The sequence below is a fragment of the Bacillus rossius genome, chromosome 7 (assembly GCF_032445375.1).
Source record: "Bacillus rossius redtenbacheri isolate Brsri chromosome 7, Brsri_v3, whole genome shotgun sequence".
NCBI lineage: Eukaryota > Metazoa > Arthropoda > Insecta > Phasmatodea > Bacillidae > Bacillus > Bacillus rossius.
This window is the reverse complement of record NC_086335.1, coordinates 42330036-42347020: the sequence shown is the minus strand read 5'-3', so window position 1 is coordinate 42347020 and position 16985 is coordinate 42330036. Positions and strand designations below refer to the sequence as shown.

Genomic DNA, 16985 nt, shown 5'->3' with positions numbered 1-16985 from the left:
CTATAATTCGTTTGCCTGAGCAGCTACTTCGACTATTGAAATAATTTTTTTAGCAGGCAGAATTTTTAAACTATGTAATAAAACGGATCCGATAAAAGCGAAAAAATACTTGTAAAAATACTAAACCCCTGAATTTGGGCCTGATTTTCGACAAGGAATGTTATCAAAATACCGCCCATCTTGTTAAAATTCATTAAAAAGTTAATACTATAAAGTTTACCTTTGTCTTTGTGAACTTTGGTTTGCGCCATCCACCACGTATAGCAGTACATTTCCGTTTCATTACTTCCGTCGCGTTCATGAAATTACTCCCACCAAATGCCGTACAACGAGAGCTAAGATGTTATTCATCAAACATCTATTTGCTTATACCCTCTTTGCAGAAAACATTACCGTTAATTACAATTTTAAAGCGAAATGAAACTTCTCGCTGTATTAACGACAGTTATCAGAATGTTATTTTGTGTGTTTTAAATCTCATATTAATTTTTGTAATTGTTATAGTTATGTAAAATTCATTTAATTTTTTTTTTCACGCTACCTAGTTGTTTTTCATGAAATTTACATGATTTTTATTTTCACGTCAATTATATTTTTTCTTTTCTGATCATTCTTGTTTTTAAGCCGCACGCATTTGCGAATTGTTTGTTTTCAAAGAATTTTCTTTGCTGTTACACGCTAATAAAATATTCACCTTTACCTGACTTTATATTCCCTCTTCTAATTTTCATTTGACAAAAACCCCTTTTTAAACACAAAGTTTTTTATTAGCGACAGCCGAGAGAATTAGTTTTAATTTTCTGCCCTTCTGCACAACATCCATATGAGTGTAACACACGAAAATGTAGTATGCAAATTGAGGCACCAAAAGAAGAAAAAAAAACATTACGGAACAGAGAAAAGCTATACAATAACTTTTAATGTCCGTCCCTTTAGTATCATAAAGGTGCAAGTTTCTTTTAACGTTAATGAACAAGGAAAACTAAGGAGTTTCTAATCAACTTCTTTTAGTTTTACTATCTCTAATATCACAACTTATTAAAAAATACTATTAACAACATGTCTACCCAATTAATACTTTATTGTGAATCCTACCAGACAAGCAGATAATCCCCAAAATATTTTATTACCTCTCATGAAGTGCAATAACAATACTAAACAGAAGTGATTTTTTTTCAAGTGCACTTGTTTGACAAACGACTTGTCTCTTTCGTTATGTAATCTATACTAATATATAAATCTGTAGCGTCTGTCTGTGCATTTGAGCAATTTTACCAATTATGCCTGAAATTTTATGACTCACTGATCCCAATTCTGCAATTTTTAAAATTTTTGTCTGTCTGTATGTGTGCTTATATCTCAAGAATGGCTTCACCGATCGTCCTAACATTTGGAATACAGTAAGGTCATGCGGTTGCGCCAATGATAAAATGTATGAGAACCATCAAAACCTATTTTTTTTAATTCAACAGTTTTCTTTATTTATTAACGACATTTTGAATAAACATCCGTTCCGGCACGTACAGAGCTGCAGCCTTGCATTCACTCTCACCACGCTATATGATATCCCTCGCAACATCTAGCAGTGTATCTCGTTGTACACAGTAGCGGCTCTAGCGATGAATAGAATCACTTCCGGACATACGCCTATGCCTGTTGACATTTCTGCCTCCTCTATAAGTTCTGAGCATGTACCCACGGTTTTCAAATGTTAGATACACGGTGTTTGTAAGAATACTGCTCTATTTCATTTTTACGAATCATATTATGGTGGTATTTTTCTCGTATTGACGCTAATGGAACTTTAAAAGTTTTCCAACCACATTAGATGTAACCTGCATGCGATGAATAAGGAAGATCAAAGTTAAAAATAATAGGAAGATAAACCTGTAAGCAGGCCCATGTATCGCACAATTAATAAAACAATTTCAATAAATTTACGACGTTTTGGAAGTGATAGCCATCTTCAGCCAGCCATCGTTGCGTAATGATGACCACGTTGTGGCCAGAGATGATTCTGCGGTGGCCCACCATCGCCTTTCGCAGTATGCAAGCGAAGAGATAACACAAAAACACTCAGTCGTGAACCTGGTAACCAAATTTTACAAATGCAAAAAAAAAAAACATTCCCACCCTGCCCACATTCACCCGGGAATCGAACCGTGGACCCTTGACTCACAAGCCAGGTGATGTAATCAGAGACTCGCATCACGGCGGACCAAGTTTCGAGTCCCGGCCAACCTGATTTAGGTTTCTCGTGGTTTCCTCAAGTCATTATAGATGAATGCTGGAATGGTTTCTTACTATAGGATCTGTGTCACGTGTTGCCAACGCTAAAGACCTTGAAACGGACGAGACAGAAAAAAAAAATAGAAAAAATAAAAATAAAACCGGTGCGTGGTCATCACCTGCGCTAGAAGTGAAACTTCACACTCTGGTTGTAGTTCCATGTCAGCTCACCGTCGGCGCTGCAGGCCTACCCTGCAGCTGCCATCTGTGTTTTCAGAAAGTAACTTGATGACTTATATATTATTCATAATATTTTCCTTTCGAAGGGCTACATTTCCGATGCTAGTACAGTGCAGTTACAGGTTAAGTGTTAAGTTATGAGTTTTAAAATTAATATAAAACCTGAAAAAATTAATTAGTTTAGTTCATGATAGTGTTAAGTGGGTTCAGAATGACGTGCGTGATTTTTTAATTCGCGCATCCGCAGCCGGAAGGCCACTCGCCACCCGAACTGCTCGTTATCAGCAATTTGAACAAACATGGCGCCAAGTAGCGAGCTGATTGCGCTCCGACGGCGCCGCTGCCTCGTCTCCGGGTCGAACGAGGAAGAAGTCGAGGAACCGGCCGTCGAGCCGGCGACCCCACGCGACCAGACACGGAGTCCCGGCGGTGGATGGTCATTGGCGTAGTTGTGTTCATAAAGTTAGGGGGGGACAAATAATGATTTTGATGTCATGTAAACCCATTCCCCTCTTACTAAGACGGGGGGTCCGGGGGTCCTCCACAGGAAAATTTTGATTTTAAAAGAGCGAAATAGCGCTTTTTAAGCAGTTTTTGTATCTAACCACTGGATACATCGATGTTAAAATTATTATTGTTTCCTTAAGATAAAATTTGATGAGTGAAGAAATTACAAATAAAGTTGGGCAGAATAATATTATAAAATATAAATATCACGGTCTAGAAAGTTGGGGGGACAGTCCCCTCCACCCAAAAAGTTCAAGGGGACACGTCCCCCCTGTTCCCTCTGGTTCCTACGCCCCTGATGGTCACTCGCCGGCCCGGTGACGGCGAGAATCCTCAAAAACCGACGCAAAAAACAACCGTCAAACCATCTCGTCGCCAACGAGCATAAATCAAGTCCCTCAGCGCGGCGGAAGCAATCTCCCGGTAAACAACTGCAACCGAAGAGGAAATCGATTATATCGTTTTTAGTCTCCCTCCCCCGCTCCCCCCCGGGTCCGATCCCTCGCGGGGTTCGCTGTCAAACCCTGCAGATTACCACTCATTGGCCACCGATCGTTTAACCCACCCTTCGACGTTTCCCGCTCCGGCACTAGCTGCCGCGCTTCTGCGAAGGGAGCCGGCTCTCTCTTTGTGATGGGTGAGCGGAGGTGAAGGGGCCCGACATGAACCCGTTTACCGGGGTTTGCGTAACATCCCCCCCCCCCCCCAAATCCTCCCGCCTCATCCCCCCCAACGACCCTTCATATTAATTGTGCTCGCGAGCATATTAATTCCGCTCCGGAGTACATACCCTCCCCCTTCCCAAGGGGCGGGATTATTAATGAGTTGGCGCATTAGAAGGGCTTTAACTCTCGGGCTTTATATCGTCATCAGGACGCGAGGGCGACGCGTCGATGGCGACAGTTTCTGGCATGTCTCTATCACGTGGCCCATTCCCAACGTAGATAACCTCTTTCCCCCCGCCACAATCCGTTTACAGCTTTTTGTATTTGTATAGAATGGTTAAGGAAAACTTGTAGGTATTGTTACTGACCATAGTAGAAAAGCATTGTGATGATAGTATATAAAAATCACATTGTAAAATCAAAATTATTTGGGTCTGGATGAAATATTATATCCTGATAAGAAATGGTAAAAATATATACTGATAAAAATATCTTAAAAAAACTGACGAATTAGTAATGCCTTAACAATACAAATCATTAATATAATTAAGAATGATAGTGGAAGATTTCTTCAGTAAATAAGAGGCTACGTATTTGATACATTATGAATGTATCAAAATGTTACTTGGTCGACTTTGAGGCCTGCAGGCGTGAAAGGACGAGTTATGGCACCGTTAGAGTCCAAGTGTGATCTCGTTTCACAAACCATGCGCGTGCAGTCATCTCAACCATGAGGTTTGGGCAACAACCGTAACATGAGACGACGGAGAAATTAAGATAAATGTGTAATGCAAGGCCCCTTGAGTGGTTTCAAGAATCTGTCCCGGGAGTAACATGTCTAAAAAATTATTCTGAAAACACGCGTTTCAGGCTTCTTTTTTTTTAAACTCTCCTGAAAATAAGTTTTAAAAAAGAAATAACTAAACATAAGTACTCTACTCGTGCGTCCTCACCGTATCCATAAACTTTTTTTTTTTTTTTTTTTTTTTCATAATCTCAATATCTTGAGCAGTTTTCAAAACGCGTGTTAGTAGATAGAAATAGAGAGTTCTGGTTCTGGGTCAGTGCGGGGGAAAGACGTCGTCCAAGATGGCGGCCGTGACGTCACAATGCAATATGGCGGATCATAGTGGCCGTGGTCCCTGCCGAAGCTGTGCACACCGTGGGCCGGGCGCGGGCCAGGGGAGGGGGGAGAGAATGGGGAAGGGGAGGGACGATGATGCCAGCTCGCGTGCGCTCCGGCAGTTCCGCGGCCGGGCGACGAGCCCGGGGCTGGAAACGGCGCGGCGTGATTACGGCGGGGGTGAGGGTCGTGCATATTCATCGCGGACTCCCTCCCCGCGATTGGCCCTGGGGCCCGCGCCGTTTGCCCGCCGCCGCCGTCATTACCCGCGCACGGGCCGCGTCCGGCGCCGGGGCCAGACCGCGCGGGGCGAGAGGATACGCCCCGTGCTCGCGGGCTCCGGCCATCGCCGCGTCACGTCACAGGTAGAACAAACACGCGATAACGTCACGTGGGGTTGGAGGGGCTTGCGTGTCTTGAGCCCAGCGCTACAGGGGTGTGAGCTCTGAAAGCTCGGAGGTGATAAAGGCGTCACCGGCTCTCGCCTCTACGTGCAAGGCAGCGTACTGGGAGCAGTCCTCTCGCGTCGTTAAACAGCATGCCTATAAATACCTGGTGAAGTGGCGAACCCAGGGGTGGGGGGGGGGAGGAGAGACAAAAAGGGGAAAAATCCCCCAAGTTACGGAAAAATTTCGCAGAATTTCAGTGAAGACAGTATGTTACTGTGTTGTAAGAAATAAGTCACCCCTTGACTTCTACTGTAGGCCCATAACCAGTGTGTTAGTGTCAATAGTTAATGGTGTTGTGCCCGAGAGTAACAACAAGTGAAGTAGTAATGAAGATCGCAGGTTTTCACGGCCATTGTCTGCATTTTTTTTGGCTTCTGGGTGTTGTCAGACTTATTCTACATGATGATAGCAGCTGCAATGACTGCCGAAACGTCGCAAGACAATTAACCGACACGGCCTGCACCCAGAAGCCAAGAAAGTGAAGTAGATTTTAAAGTGAAAACGTTTTTTAAAAATGCTTCCATACTAAGGTCCCGCCTCAGTTAGCGATGAAATGCTTTCGTTGTCGCCAAAATTTGTAATACATCTTTTGACTCAAGGGTTGTAACTGTCGAGTGTTTATATATATATATATATATATATATATATATTCTGAAAACAGACCACTGTACGTTGACTGCATGTACTGGCGATAAAAAAATTTCTTTTATTAATTGTGTTTTCGTCACTAGAAGTTAAATTTATCTGTTCCCATATCCGGATAATGAAGACTACTTAATTATTTCAGACTCGTTTAAAAAAATATATTTATATATCTTTACAAAATATGGAATCCAAAGACCCAACACAACAGACGATGCTACTAATTTATTCGTTGAATGCCTTTCATTTTACTGTGAATAAAACAAGCTTTATGCACATATATTGTATTTCCCTGTATTTTAGGAAAAGAAGAAAAGCAGCTTAATACTATCGCATAAATTAATTTTTATATTATGTGTAATAAATTGGAAAAAAAAATACACCGAAAGTGATTTTTTCTGGTAAAAACCTGATACCTATAGCATCAGCTATGAAATATGACATTATGACATAAAACGACTTTTCTGTTCACTGTTCCAATTAAAATGCGTACATAAAACCCTACTGCCAGAGTCGCTAAGGCGAACATTCACCTGATCAACATGCGTAGGTCGACCTTGTTGCCTTCCCCGCCCAAGCCTAGTCACATTGGAGTTTGCACGCAACCAGTAACAATGGTAGTTATTGATCAAACTTCAACTAGTCCTTTATTTACATGAAAAAAGTTATTTGATAAATATCACCCAAGATTTCTTTACTCCTCTTGGAATGGCATCAGAAACTTACATCAAATTCGCCGTTATTAAATTTCCATATTCATTACGGAGCTGTAATCAGAAACTGAAACTGAGGACTAGTTATGGCATACTACTTATTAGGAAGAACGTAAATGTGTCTAAACAAATGTTCATGCAACTTCCTGCTGTGGTTGCCGACATAGAACTGATAAACTGATACAAAATCTTTAAAGAAATATCATGAACTAGGCTCACATTCAGTTTCTCTACACTTCATTTTTATAATTAAATCCTTGGGCCACTTTTCCGCCACGGTTTCAGGATCACGCTATAATTCACTGGATCGGAACGCATGGGGTGAGGAGGAATTTCCCAGTGCTGTAATTAAAATCAATTATGCGACCATGCCACTCAATTAAAACGTCCACCGGTGTATTTTTTTTTTTTTACCTCGTGAGTCTCCTCGTTATACCGCCAAAACGCTCGTTCTTTTTAAAACAATGATTCATATGTCATCCTGATCAGCCTGGATGGCGTAACGAGAGCGGTGACAAATTAAGAATGGAGAGGGCGATTGTAATTAATCCACGGGACACGCATAATCCCTGCTTAAAAACATCGCGAATTACCGACACACAATTGATTCGAACAAAAGTGTCAGTCGTAAACAATTTTCAGCCTATTCTCTATTCGTCAATACTGTACAAAAATAAAACTAGGAAGCTTAAAAAACTTTTCACAAACCGTATTAATAGTTAATTCTTAGGAAGTATGAAAACCCTAACTTATAGTAAAATTTTCAAGAGAAATAAATATAACACAAAGGCGGTAAAGTGAAAGACAACAAAAATAACCAAAAAAAACTCTATATGAAGTTGCAATATCTCAGTGCAATGAGGTTCAAAATAATCTTGCCATCGACATAAATTCATTGAATATTACTTGAGCGAAAAGTAGGGAGAAAGTACTAAACTCACATAATGATACAATTGTTCTCTTCATTAAAAAAATTCACCGTAAAAGTTACATTTTTGGTACGTATATAGGCTGCGTAACATGTTAAAACATTCTAATTCATGTGCATTATTAGAAAACTTTTTTTTTGTAAAGTTCCATGAGATATTTAATACTGTTGTCTTTGCAAGAATTTCACGATTACTTATTACGTATTGATTGTAACTAATCGAGTTGATTGTTTTTAGAATCAAATCACCGCCATTTGAGCCTACGAGAAACTGGTGGACGTAAAGATGCTCCACCCAAAAGCTTACATAAAGTTAGCTTAAATAAAACTTGTTGAAATAAATTATCAGATATTTTCCCAGTACTATTAATAACGGTTAAAATGATTTTTACAACTTAAGTTATACCATTAAAAAGCTTAACGCTTTTACACAACTTGAAATCACAGAGAAAACTTTGATAAATGAGAAACTATCTACCACGTATCTGCGTAATTGTGTTCTTAAAAGCTTTACAGATACCGTGAAAGTTAAACTTTGTTAATTGTCTGAGGTGTAACGAGGGTGCCAAGTTTGGTCATGATCAAGTAATTAAAACAAGAAGATGTGTTCAGCAGTGTTGAACATAATAAAGTAGAAGAAATCATGAAAATCAAAAGCGGCTAAGAGCCGTTTAGCGGGGCAAGCACTTTAATCTTACACTTTCTCTCGGCGAAATTGGGGTCTTAACCTTCTAATGTTTGAGATGGTGTAAACAAAACAAAGTTATATGATTATTTCAATAAAGTGACATTGAAATAAATAAAAACCTAATACAGAAATAGAAGCCTAGGGTTTATTTGGAAATTCTGATCAACAATTTCAGGTAAAATATACATATATATTACTGGACCACATTTAAGTTAAAATACAACAACGAAAATAATGTCTGTTTTTGTATATTTCAGTACGGTGTCCTGATGAAAAAAATGCTTGCACGAGCTTATGAATGCACTGACACGTCATTATTCGAACTGAAATGAATCCTATGAACATGATACCATTGTAAGTTGTTATTCACGGGAAAACAAAAGTGAAAAATGTATTCGTCACAAAAAACAAAGATTGAATAATGTTTTCCACAGAAGGATTTGGGTTAGTATAGCCTGTGCCATGTAACATGACTCATACTTTATAGTTCTCAAAAGTAATTCAAATGTTCTTCGTATCCTTCTTTCAATTTTGTTCTGTCGACAGTGTTTGTAAACAACTTCATGTGATTGTCAGCATTCGTTAACAAAAATCATGTGAAGCTTTGCAAGTGACAGTTGGCACCACTTTGGAAAACCGTCAGTTTTGAGAAGAGTTACGTGACACGGACGTATATTCCTCGCTCGCCTGGCGGTCTTGTGGAGGAGGGGGGGGGGACGATCTGTTGTCGCGGTTGATTAAGATGAAGGCAACTGTACACAGAAAAAAAAATTACGAAGAAATAGCTTGTAATACTACAAGAGAGATATTATAACTTTGTACAACACATGGCTGTGTTTTTTTTTGCATATATGAAATACTTCTTTAAGATAATACTAAGTATTTCTTAGGAAAATTGGCGCATAATATAATATATTTATATATGCTACATTCAAGCATAATTTGTTTAAACCATGGAAAAGATAATAGAAAATTCAATAATTTGACTTTATTTTGTTTTATTATGCTTATTAATGTGCGCAGATAATACTGGAAGGCTATTCGGGGAACGGTTTACAAATATATAACTTTTAACTATTGTAGGTACTGCGACAGCACAAAGCATAAATTCCCGGGCAAGAGTTCAATCTCAGTATTACTGCGAACATTATTTTGTAGTGATAAAGTTGTTTTCAAGTAAATATACAAATTAACAAAAAAATTATCTGCAACTGTACACGAATATTTCTGTTATATTTACAAAAAGAATATATGTAATAAGGTTTACTATTTTGTACAGAGGCACAAGGACCTCCAAAACTGCAGTGGGCTCCGAACTACTTGGTTAAAAGACTGGGTGCTCGTTGGCTGAGTCGTGTCGGGGGAGTTATTTTTTTCTCCCCTCCAACTCCCGACCTAGCTCAGTAACAGACCACCAGACTGCTGCCTCCTATTCCTCCTCCCCCCCCCCACACAAATATATAACACACTTGAAATGCCTATAAATCAAGTGTTTATTATCAAATATACAACTATATATTTTGGAGTTAAAATTAAAGAGCCTCGACTCAGTCCACTGACAAAAAGAAGTGAGGGAGATGTTCGCAAATGTTCATTTATCATCATTCCTAGCATACATTTTTTTAAAATAAATAAACACACATCAGTAGTCACACACACTCGTGCAGAAGAAGAAGTCTACAGTTGGTCGTCACAAAGAGGCCCCAACCGGGTTTAGCGATCAATCAGTCCTGCAGGTAGCTTCTGCACGGCTTCGACGTCATCGCCAGAATTTTGCTTCGCGAACAAACCTCCGCTTGCTGACGCAGCTCGACCGTTCGTTGTAAGAAACCTTTAGTTGCATTTGTTGTAATTTTTTTTTTTTTCGTGGTGCTGGTAAAGGGTTTTTTCCCCTACCAACTCGTCGAGCAATTCCGTGCGTTCACTCGTCACACTGAGTAACATACGGCAGAAACGATTTTTGAAATTCAATGAATCGATTATTGTTTTGTGATTGATATAACAATTAGTAACTTTTTTTTTACTGTTGACTGAGGCCAAAAAATTTAACTCGCGAAACTTTTCCATCTAAATAGTACATGTTAATAGTTTTCGGGAATGAGGAGAAAATGAAGTTGCAGAGTAGGGGGGAAAAAAAAGAACTCTCAGGTCCTGAAAGGCATAACACGATCTGTGTCGTGAATCGATTTCATAAGAGATGATTCGGACAACGCGATTACGCCCGTCACCCGCGCGCGGGGCGCAGAAGGGGCGCCCCGAGAGTTACGACCTCGGCGACACGAGAGGGCAGGCGTGGTCGTGCCGAACACGAGGGGAGGGCGGTTGGCAGGGGGGAGGGGTTGTGTTATCAGGTTACCAGCGGCCCGTCAGCGCGGGCGTCGGCGTGATGGACGGCGCGAGGAGGGCGCGTCTGTCTGGAGCCGTCCGGGCGCTCGGTGGGCGGGGGTAGGGGAGGGCGAGTTATAACTGTTGTCCCGCCGGCAGAGATCACGAGCTCCGAGCCCGGCGCCATTTCCTCCGCGACCCCCCCACTCCACGTCACGCCACTTCCCTTCTGGAGAGCCGGCGGCCTGAAGACTCGACCAGACGTGTCAGCGCCCTGCCGCTAGCCCAGCCGACCGCGGCGGTTATCAGCTGCCAGCGTGACAAGAGCACTCTAGTTCCTCGCCCGCCCGGGTACACACAAGGCGCGCAGAGCCTCTGTGCGAAATAGTACACTTTATTATATATATAATTATTTATTTTTGTAAATGTAATAGAAATATTCGTGTAGTTGTACACTTTTTTTTTGTTGGTAAATGTGTACATTTACCAGAAAACTACTTTATCACTACAAAATAAATGTTCGCGGTAATACTGAGATCGGACTCTTGCCCTGGCATTATGCTTTGTGTGGTTCCAGTACCCACAATAGTTAAAAGTTATTTGTAAACCGTTCCTTGAAACGAGCTTACCAGTATTGGCTGCGCACATTAATAAGCATAATAAAACAAAATAAAGTCAAATTATTGAATACCCGATTATATTTTCCGTGGTTTGAACAAATTATGCTTTAATGTAGCATCAATTAAAATATGATAGAAGAAAATACGCGGTTTGAAAACTGCTCGCGATATCCGCGTGGTGTCTGTTTACGAAAGGCATTCCAGAACACGCTGAGGGCGAATGTATAGTTCTGTTTCCGTATTTAGTTTTTAAATTATATTATATTATATTTTCATAAGAAGGGTGTTTTGACAATAATTTTGAGGCATGAAACGCCCGGTACAGATTCTTGAAAGCATTCGAGGGACTTGAGATACATTTTCATCTTCAAATTTCTCCGAAATAAAAATAGTCATATTTACCGTTCAGATTTCATACTTTCCCTATGCATGACGAGTAGACTATGCGCCACTTCAGAGCCTTGCTCTCAGAGGCGATACTGAGCTAGAAGCACCCGCGAGCGTCGCACTTATCAACCCGCTAACACAGATTCGCCCCTGAAAAACAGTGCGTGTTGTATATTTGTAGGAACAAATATTAGATATTTTTACAGTATTTATGATTAAGGACGAAGTACAAGAGGGCGTAATGATGAACATTTTCTTGAAACATGACTCATACTTTTGCAGTGTCGGAGCAAAAGATCAAGATTTGAAGCAATAATTAAAATACTATTTATATTTTGTGAAAAAAAAAAGAGATCTTCAGAAGATTATTTAGACTATGACCTAGCAAATATTTTGTTGCTCTTTTTAGTTTTGTGAGTGACGATATTTTTTTAGGAAATTCAATACAAATTCCGTTCAAGGCTTTAATTTTCAAAACAAAGTTACATTTTAAAATTGTGTGCCAAGTTTTAAATTAATGTAAGGACTCAAAATATGTACCAATTAAGAATAAATAATACCAAATAAAGTTATTAAGATAGATAAGCAAACAATCTTTCCTTACTGAATTTACCACTTTTTTCTATGAACAATTTTTGTTTCCACGTTGCGGACGCCTGTGTCTGCATGGTCGCAAAGCTCACGATGAATACTTACACGCCCGGCAAGTTTTCCATCACTTAAATTAAAAACGTTTTTCTATACATCAAAAAACTTCCGTTTGTAAACACAAGATACTAGCGGAAGTATTGAGCCGTGATGGCTTAATGTCCTCCAAATATTTCCGGATTTTCTTTCCATTAAAAACATAGATTAACATAAATTAAGATAGGTTTATGTACGTTAGACTATATATATATATATATATATATATATATATATATAAGATTAATAGGTACTGTTTAGACAACAATATTTTGTTCCCATCACTAAACATGCGGGTTATACCTACTTTCAAACGCTAAGTGAGCCATTACATTTTCAAGAAAGACCAACCGTGTATATAATTTGGCTCTGTTTGTTAAAAATAGTAGATAAAATATACTTGCGCGTTTCTCTGAAAGTACAATCAACTGGGAAAATTTCCTGCTTCGCAGAAATTTGTCTCGTTATTGACCGGAAAAAGTTCCCAAAAAATACTTTTTCCAGAATTCTCTCATCTCTAACGAACACCCAGATTTATGTTTCCCGTGGTTTCCTGAAATCACTCCAAGCAAATGAAGGGAAGGTTCTCTATTAAATGCTAATGCCTTGTCCCCACAAGGTTTGTCTGCGCAGTCGCACGTTACCATCTCTCACGAAATAACATAAAGCTATAAACTCTATATCTGTCAGTTATATATGGTGACATGGAATTTTCATGGCATTCATTTAGTCGCAAGTTAGAATGTAAACATTCACACTTTCGCACTGTGTTCATGATTGGATCGCAGTTATCTGGACACGCCCCTCTATAACCGCGAGCCAACGATGCCCAGCTAGGAGAGAAGTAAGCGAATCAGGTAGTGCCAACTAACAAGGATAAGAATGTTCTCGCTTAGAAATCAACCAATGGGAAAGCAAATATGGGTTGAGCACACCTCTGACTCCAAATTCCACCCTGAGGCCAGACGCAACCGCGACATTTTCCGGTCTTTATATAAGTCATAACAATCCGTTTCTGGCCAATTTTGAAGGACTAAAATTTCAAGTGTTTCTTTCAGCACGTGTCAAATTAAAAAATCACCGACATATGTCGACCGAATAAAAATTGCTTCGCTCGAATTTATAGTACTGAAATACGAGGGGTGTCTGTAAAGTAAGTACCGATTGGTCATTAAAAAAGAAACTCGCTGGAAAAAAAAGTTTTTATTGGCAGTTTAAGTTTACTATATAACTACTTCACATTTTAACATAATCACAATCGATTTTGGAAGCACTTTTCGTAACATGCACCAGTTTCTTCAACTCCTCTGCATTACAGTTCGCCGCCTGCGAAATGGACTTCGAATACGCAATGCGTGTAGCCTAAGTACACGCGCTCAGTAAACATCTCAAGAAAACGTTTGAATGATCTCCGTACTAGAGTCAAGAATTGATGGCTACCGTTTTCTGAAACGAAAAAGGTGTCATTTTGGATGATTTAATGAAAGGTGGGTCGACAATTACCGCAAAAAAAAAATTACAAAATCACGGTTGCCACCTGGTTTAATTTCCAGGCGGCGAAATTCTATGAAGTGTGGTTAAAAAAACTGGTGCAGCGTTACGAAAAAAGCTTGGAACTGATTGATGACTATGTGGAAATGTGAAGTAGATATGTAGTAAACTAAAACTGTAATAAAAACGATTTCACACGCGTTTATTTTTTAATGACCAAACGGTACTTACTTAACGGACATCCCTCGTACTTTTGGCAGTTTCAAAAAAATAAGGCGAACTTCAAACACGCGGCAACGCAGTTAAACCACCCAGAAGCTGAGGTGACAGCCAACTGAAAGCTTTTGTTCCAATGGCTGCATGGCAACAACCCTTACTGACTGCTAATCCATCTGCTCCTGTCACTGGTTCTTATTGGAAAGGTCGCATAGTGCACGAATGACGACAATATAAAAAAAAACAATAAGAGAATCTTAATGACTTGAAGGAATTCGATGTGGTTTTGTTTTGAGGGCTAGATATTTTCATCACGGAGACCTGAATATAAAGAAATAGCCAATACAGTGTACAGTTTAAAAAAAATATACATGTAAGTCGTCTGCAGACGATTCGAGTTCCTTCACCGACCCTCATGCCCATGGTTGACCACCAGAAACAAAGGGACACTGTGTCCGATGAATCCTCTGGTGGCTCACAAGGGCTTAGTGGGCGGCCGCAACCCGTACGGAACCGCCTAGTATAGTTCTCATTAGCCTTCCGGCTCAGGAACTCTTAATTATCGTTTTCTCTCAGAGGGGATGCTGCCTTAGAGGCGTTAAGTCGTAATCCCACGGACGGCAGCTTCGCACCACGTGTCGTACGAGCGAGTGCGTGAGCCAGTGTCTCGTACCTGCGGTTCCTCTCGTACTGGGGCAACGACACTTTTCTCAGTGGGGTAAAACTAACCTGTCTCATAAAAAAAGGGGGCCTTGAAAACAAATAAAAAAAACACAAATGTGACAAACATTCGCTATTAAATTAATTTAATCACGCATGATAAACCTCTATAATAACCTAATCTCATAACGAACAATATAGGTATTTAGATTTTTAGCTCATTTTAACTTTTCACGTAGTTGTAATGTAAAATCATTTCAATATATTTCTTTATAAAAATTTGATTATCATAGAGGTTTTCTATGTGATTTAAATAATTTTAAAGGCAATTTTTTATATCTGTTTATTATTACGTTTAAAACGCGTGTATTATGAATAACGATTGGCAATTTAAAAAAACACAACTAATCATTGTTTTGACTATTTCTGTACATTCAGGTCTCCGCAATGAAAATATCCAGCTGACAAATCAAACTTCATCGGATTCTTTCAAGTAGTTCAGATTGTATTATTGTTTTTTTTTTATATTCTCGTCATTCATGCACGATGCATGCATTTCATTTAATCTGAAGACTTTAATAATTATTCTTACAGTCATTCCTATCCACAACTGCACAAAACTCTGCTAAAATAGCTTTTGTCATACATGTTCCCACTGACAGGAGAATAGAACAAGAAGATTAATATTTTACCGCCTTCTTGCATGGAGGAAAACAGTTAAGCAAGTTTTCAAAAGTGTTTCGTTCGAGACAGAAAAATGTGTGTTGTCAGTAACTAATGGCTTTGTCACACGACAAGCCAGTTTGTATTTGATAGCATATCATTGTCTCTATTTTTCCGCAAGTCGCATAGGTTTGTTAAGCGCTATCTGCTGACATTTTCACCTTTTATTTTTTTATTTAATTATTACCACGTTTTGATTCTCGCTTTTCTTTAATCAATTATATATTTAACGATCATACACAGCGTTATTCCTGTAGTTAAGTCGTTGACCAGATTTGTTTTCATCTTTACTTCGCCACGTGTAAAAAAAGATGAAATTAATAAATGTCACAATTGTATTAAATAATTTCCACCTTTTAAACTTAAGAAATGTATTCTAAATGCATTCAGCCACGAAATAAATTGTAAATTGTTACTCATCATCTAACTATGAGGCCTTGTGTTTTTTAGTTGAAAATACTACAAATTTTCTTACTTCCGAGGTTTCAGGAGTTTTGGTCTTATTATCCCTCAAAGAAGAGTCTTTTATAACGTGGACTTATCTAGCTGCACGTCGCAGACCATTTATATCCTTCGCAGTACACGAACAGTCCTATCTTATCATCTCATTTCTACTTCTGTCGCTTTTTTGGTGTCACCTTTGTACAACAAGAAGAATACAAATGGTGTAACTTATCTGAGAAAAAGTTTTACGAAGCATAAAACTTTGTTTTGCGAGTGCATCACTTCTGTTAAAAAAACACTCAATGTGTTATAACACGTAAATTAAAATTTATTATCATAAAAATAGTAACCATTAAAAATATTCTATTGGTTAAAGATATTTGCGGGATTAATTTGTGATATTAAAAGGCCACTACCACCAATTTAAATAAAGAACTAATATTATAAACTGTGATATTTCATAAAAAAATCTATACAACTGAAAACTAACATCCATGAAAATTATATCTAAGTGACTCAATCTTTTTCACCTAAAAGTAACATTGTTCATTGTAATTTTTTAACAAATTATAAAAACGTCCCCATCCAAAACAATCCGTGTGACTATACAACTAACTTCACGTTACTTTTAAAATAATGACCAACGAATTCTTAAACTTTGCAGTTCGTGACATACAACTCTAACAAGCATACTTGCCATCTACTGGACGATTGTACTCATAAATTGTCCAATTAAATGTTCGTTGTCAGTTACGATACATAAAGTCCTAAAACTACCTGAGACGTCTTAATTGCAATTAGCTTGCTTTGCACACCAGAAGAAAAAAAAGCCGATTTTCGGCTAAAATGTCAAGACATTTGCTCTGTTGTTATTAACAAGAAGTCTTTCCAGAAAAAAAAATTATTCCCTAAAGAGTTTTATTTTGGTCTCGCACATTCATTGCGCTATTTGGAACAATTTTGAAATCTAAATTTTGAAAATTATCATCGTTTACGTCTTAACTTATACAATAGATATCTTACACTCAGTTCGGCAGAAATTATAAAATATAAGTTCGGTATCTTGAAGTTATAAAATTTTATATGAATTACCCACATAAATGGCCTGGCACCTACAATACGTGTTTCTTGTTTAATGCAAATTAGAGTAACAACTGACAAACTAGTAGCCGGTTTGTGTTATAACCACTGCTTGGATTTTGTGTTGAGACCACATCCGAGGAAATAATGATTTACGCGACATTTCAGCTT

The 16985-nt window shown here is 38.7% G+C and overlaps 1 protein-coding gene across 1 annotated transcript in view; it reads left to right on the top strand.

Annotated features, from left to right (window-relative positions):
- Positions 1-2768: 2768 nt before the first annotated feature.
- The window catches only part of LOC134534540 (dipeptidase 1-like), a 153715-nt gene continuing 139498 nt past the window's right edge, over positions 2769-16985 (top strand). Inside the window, exons 1-3 of the mRNA XM_063373023.1 lie at positions 2769-2905; positions 4793-5129; positions 10430-10619. Coding sequence (XP_063229093.1) covers positions 2769-2905; positions 4793-5129; positions 10430-10619 — 664 coding nt within the window. The remainder of the gene's footprint in view (positions 2906-4792; positions 5130-10429; positions 10620-16985) is intronic.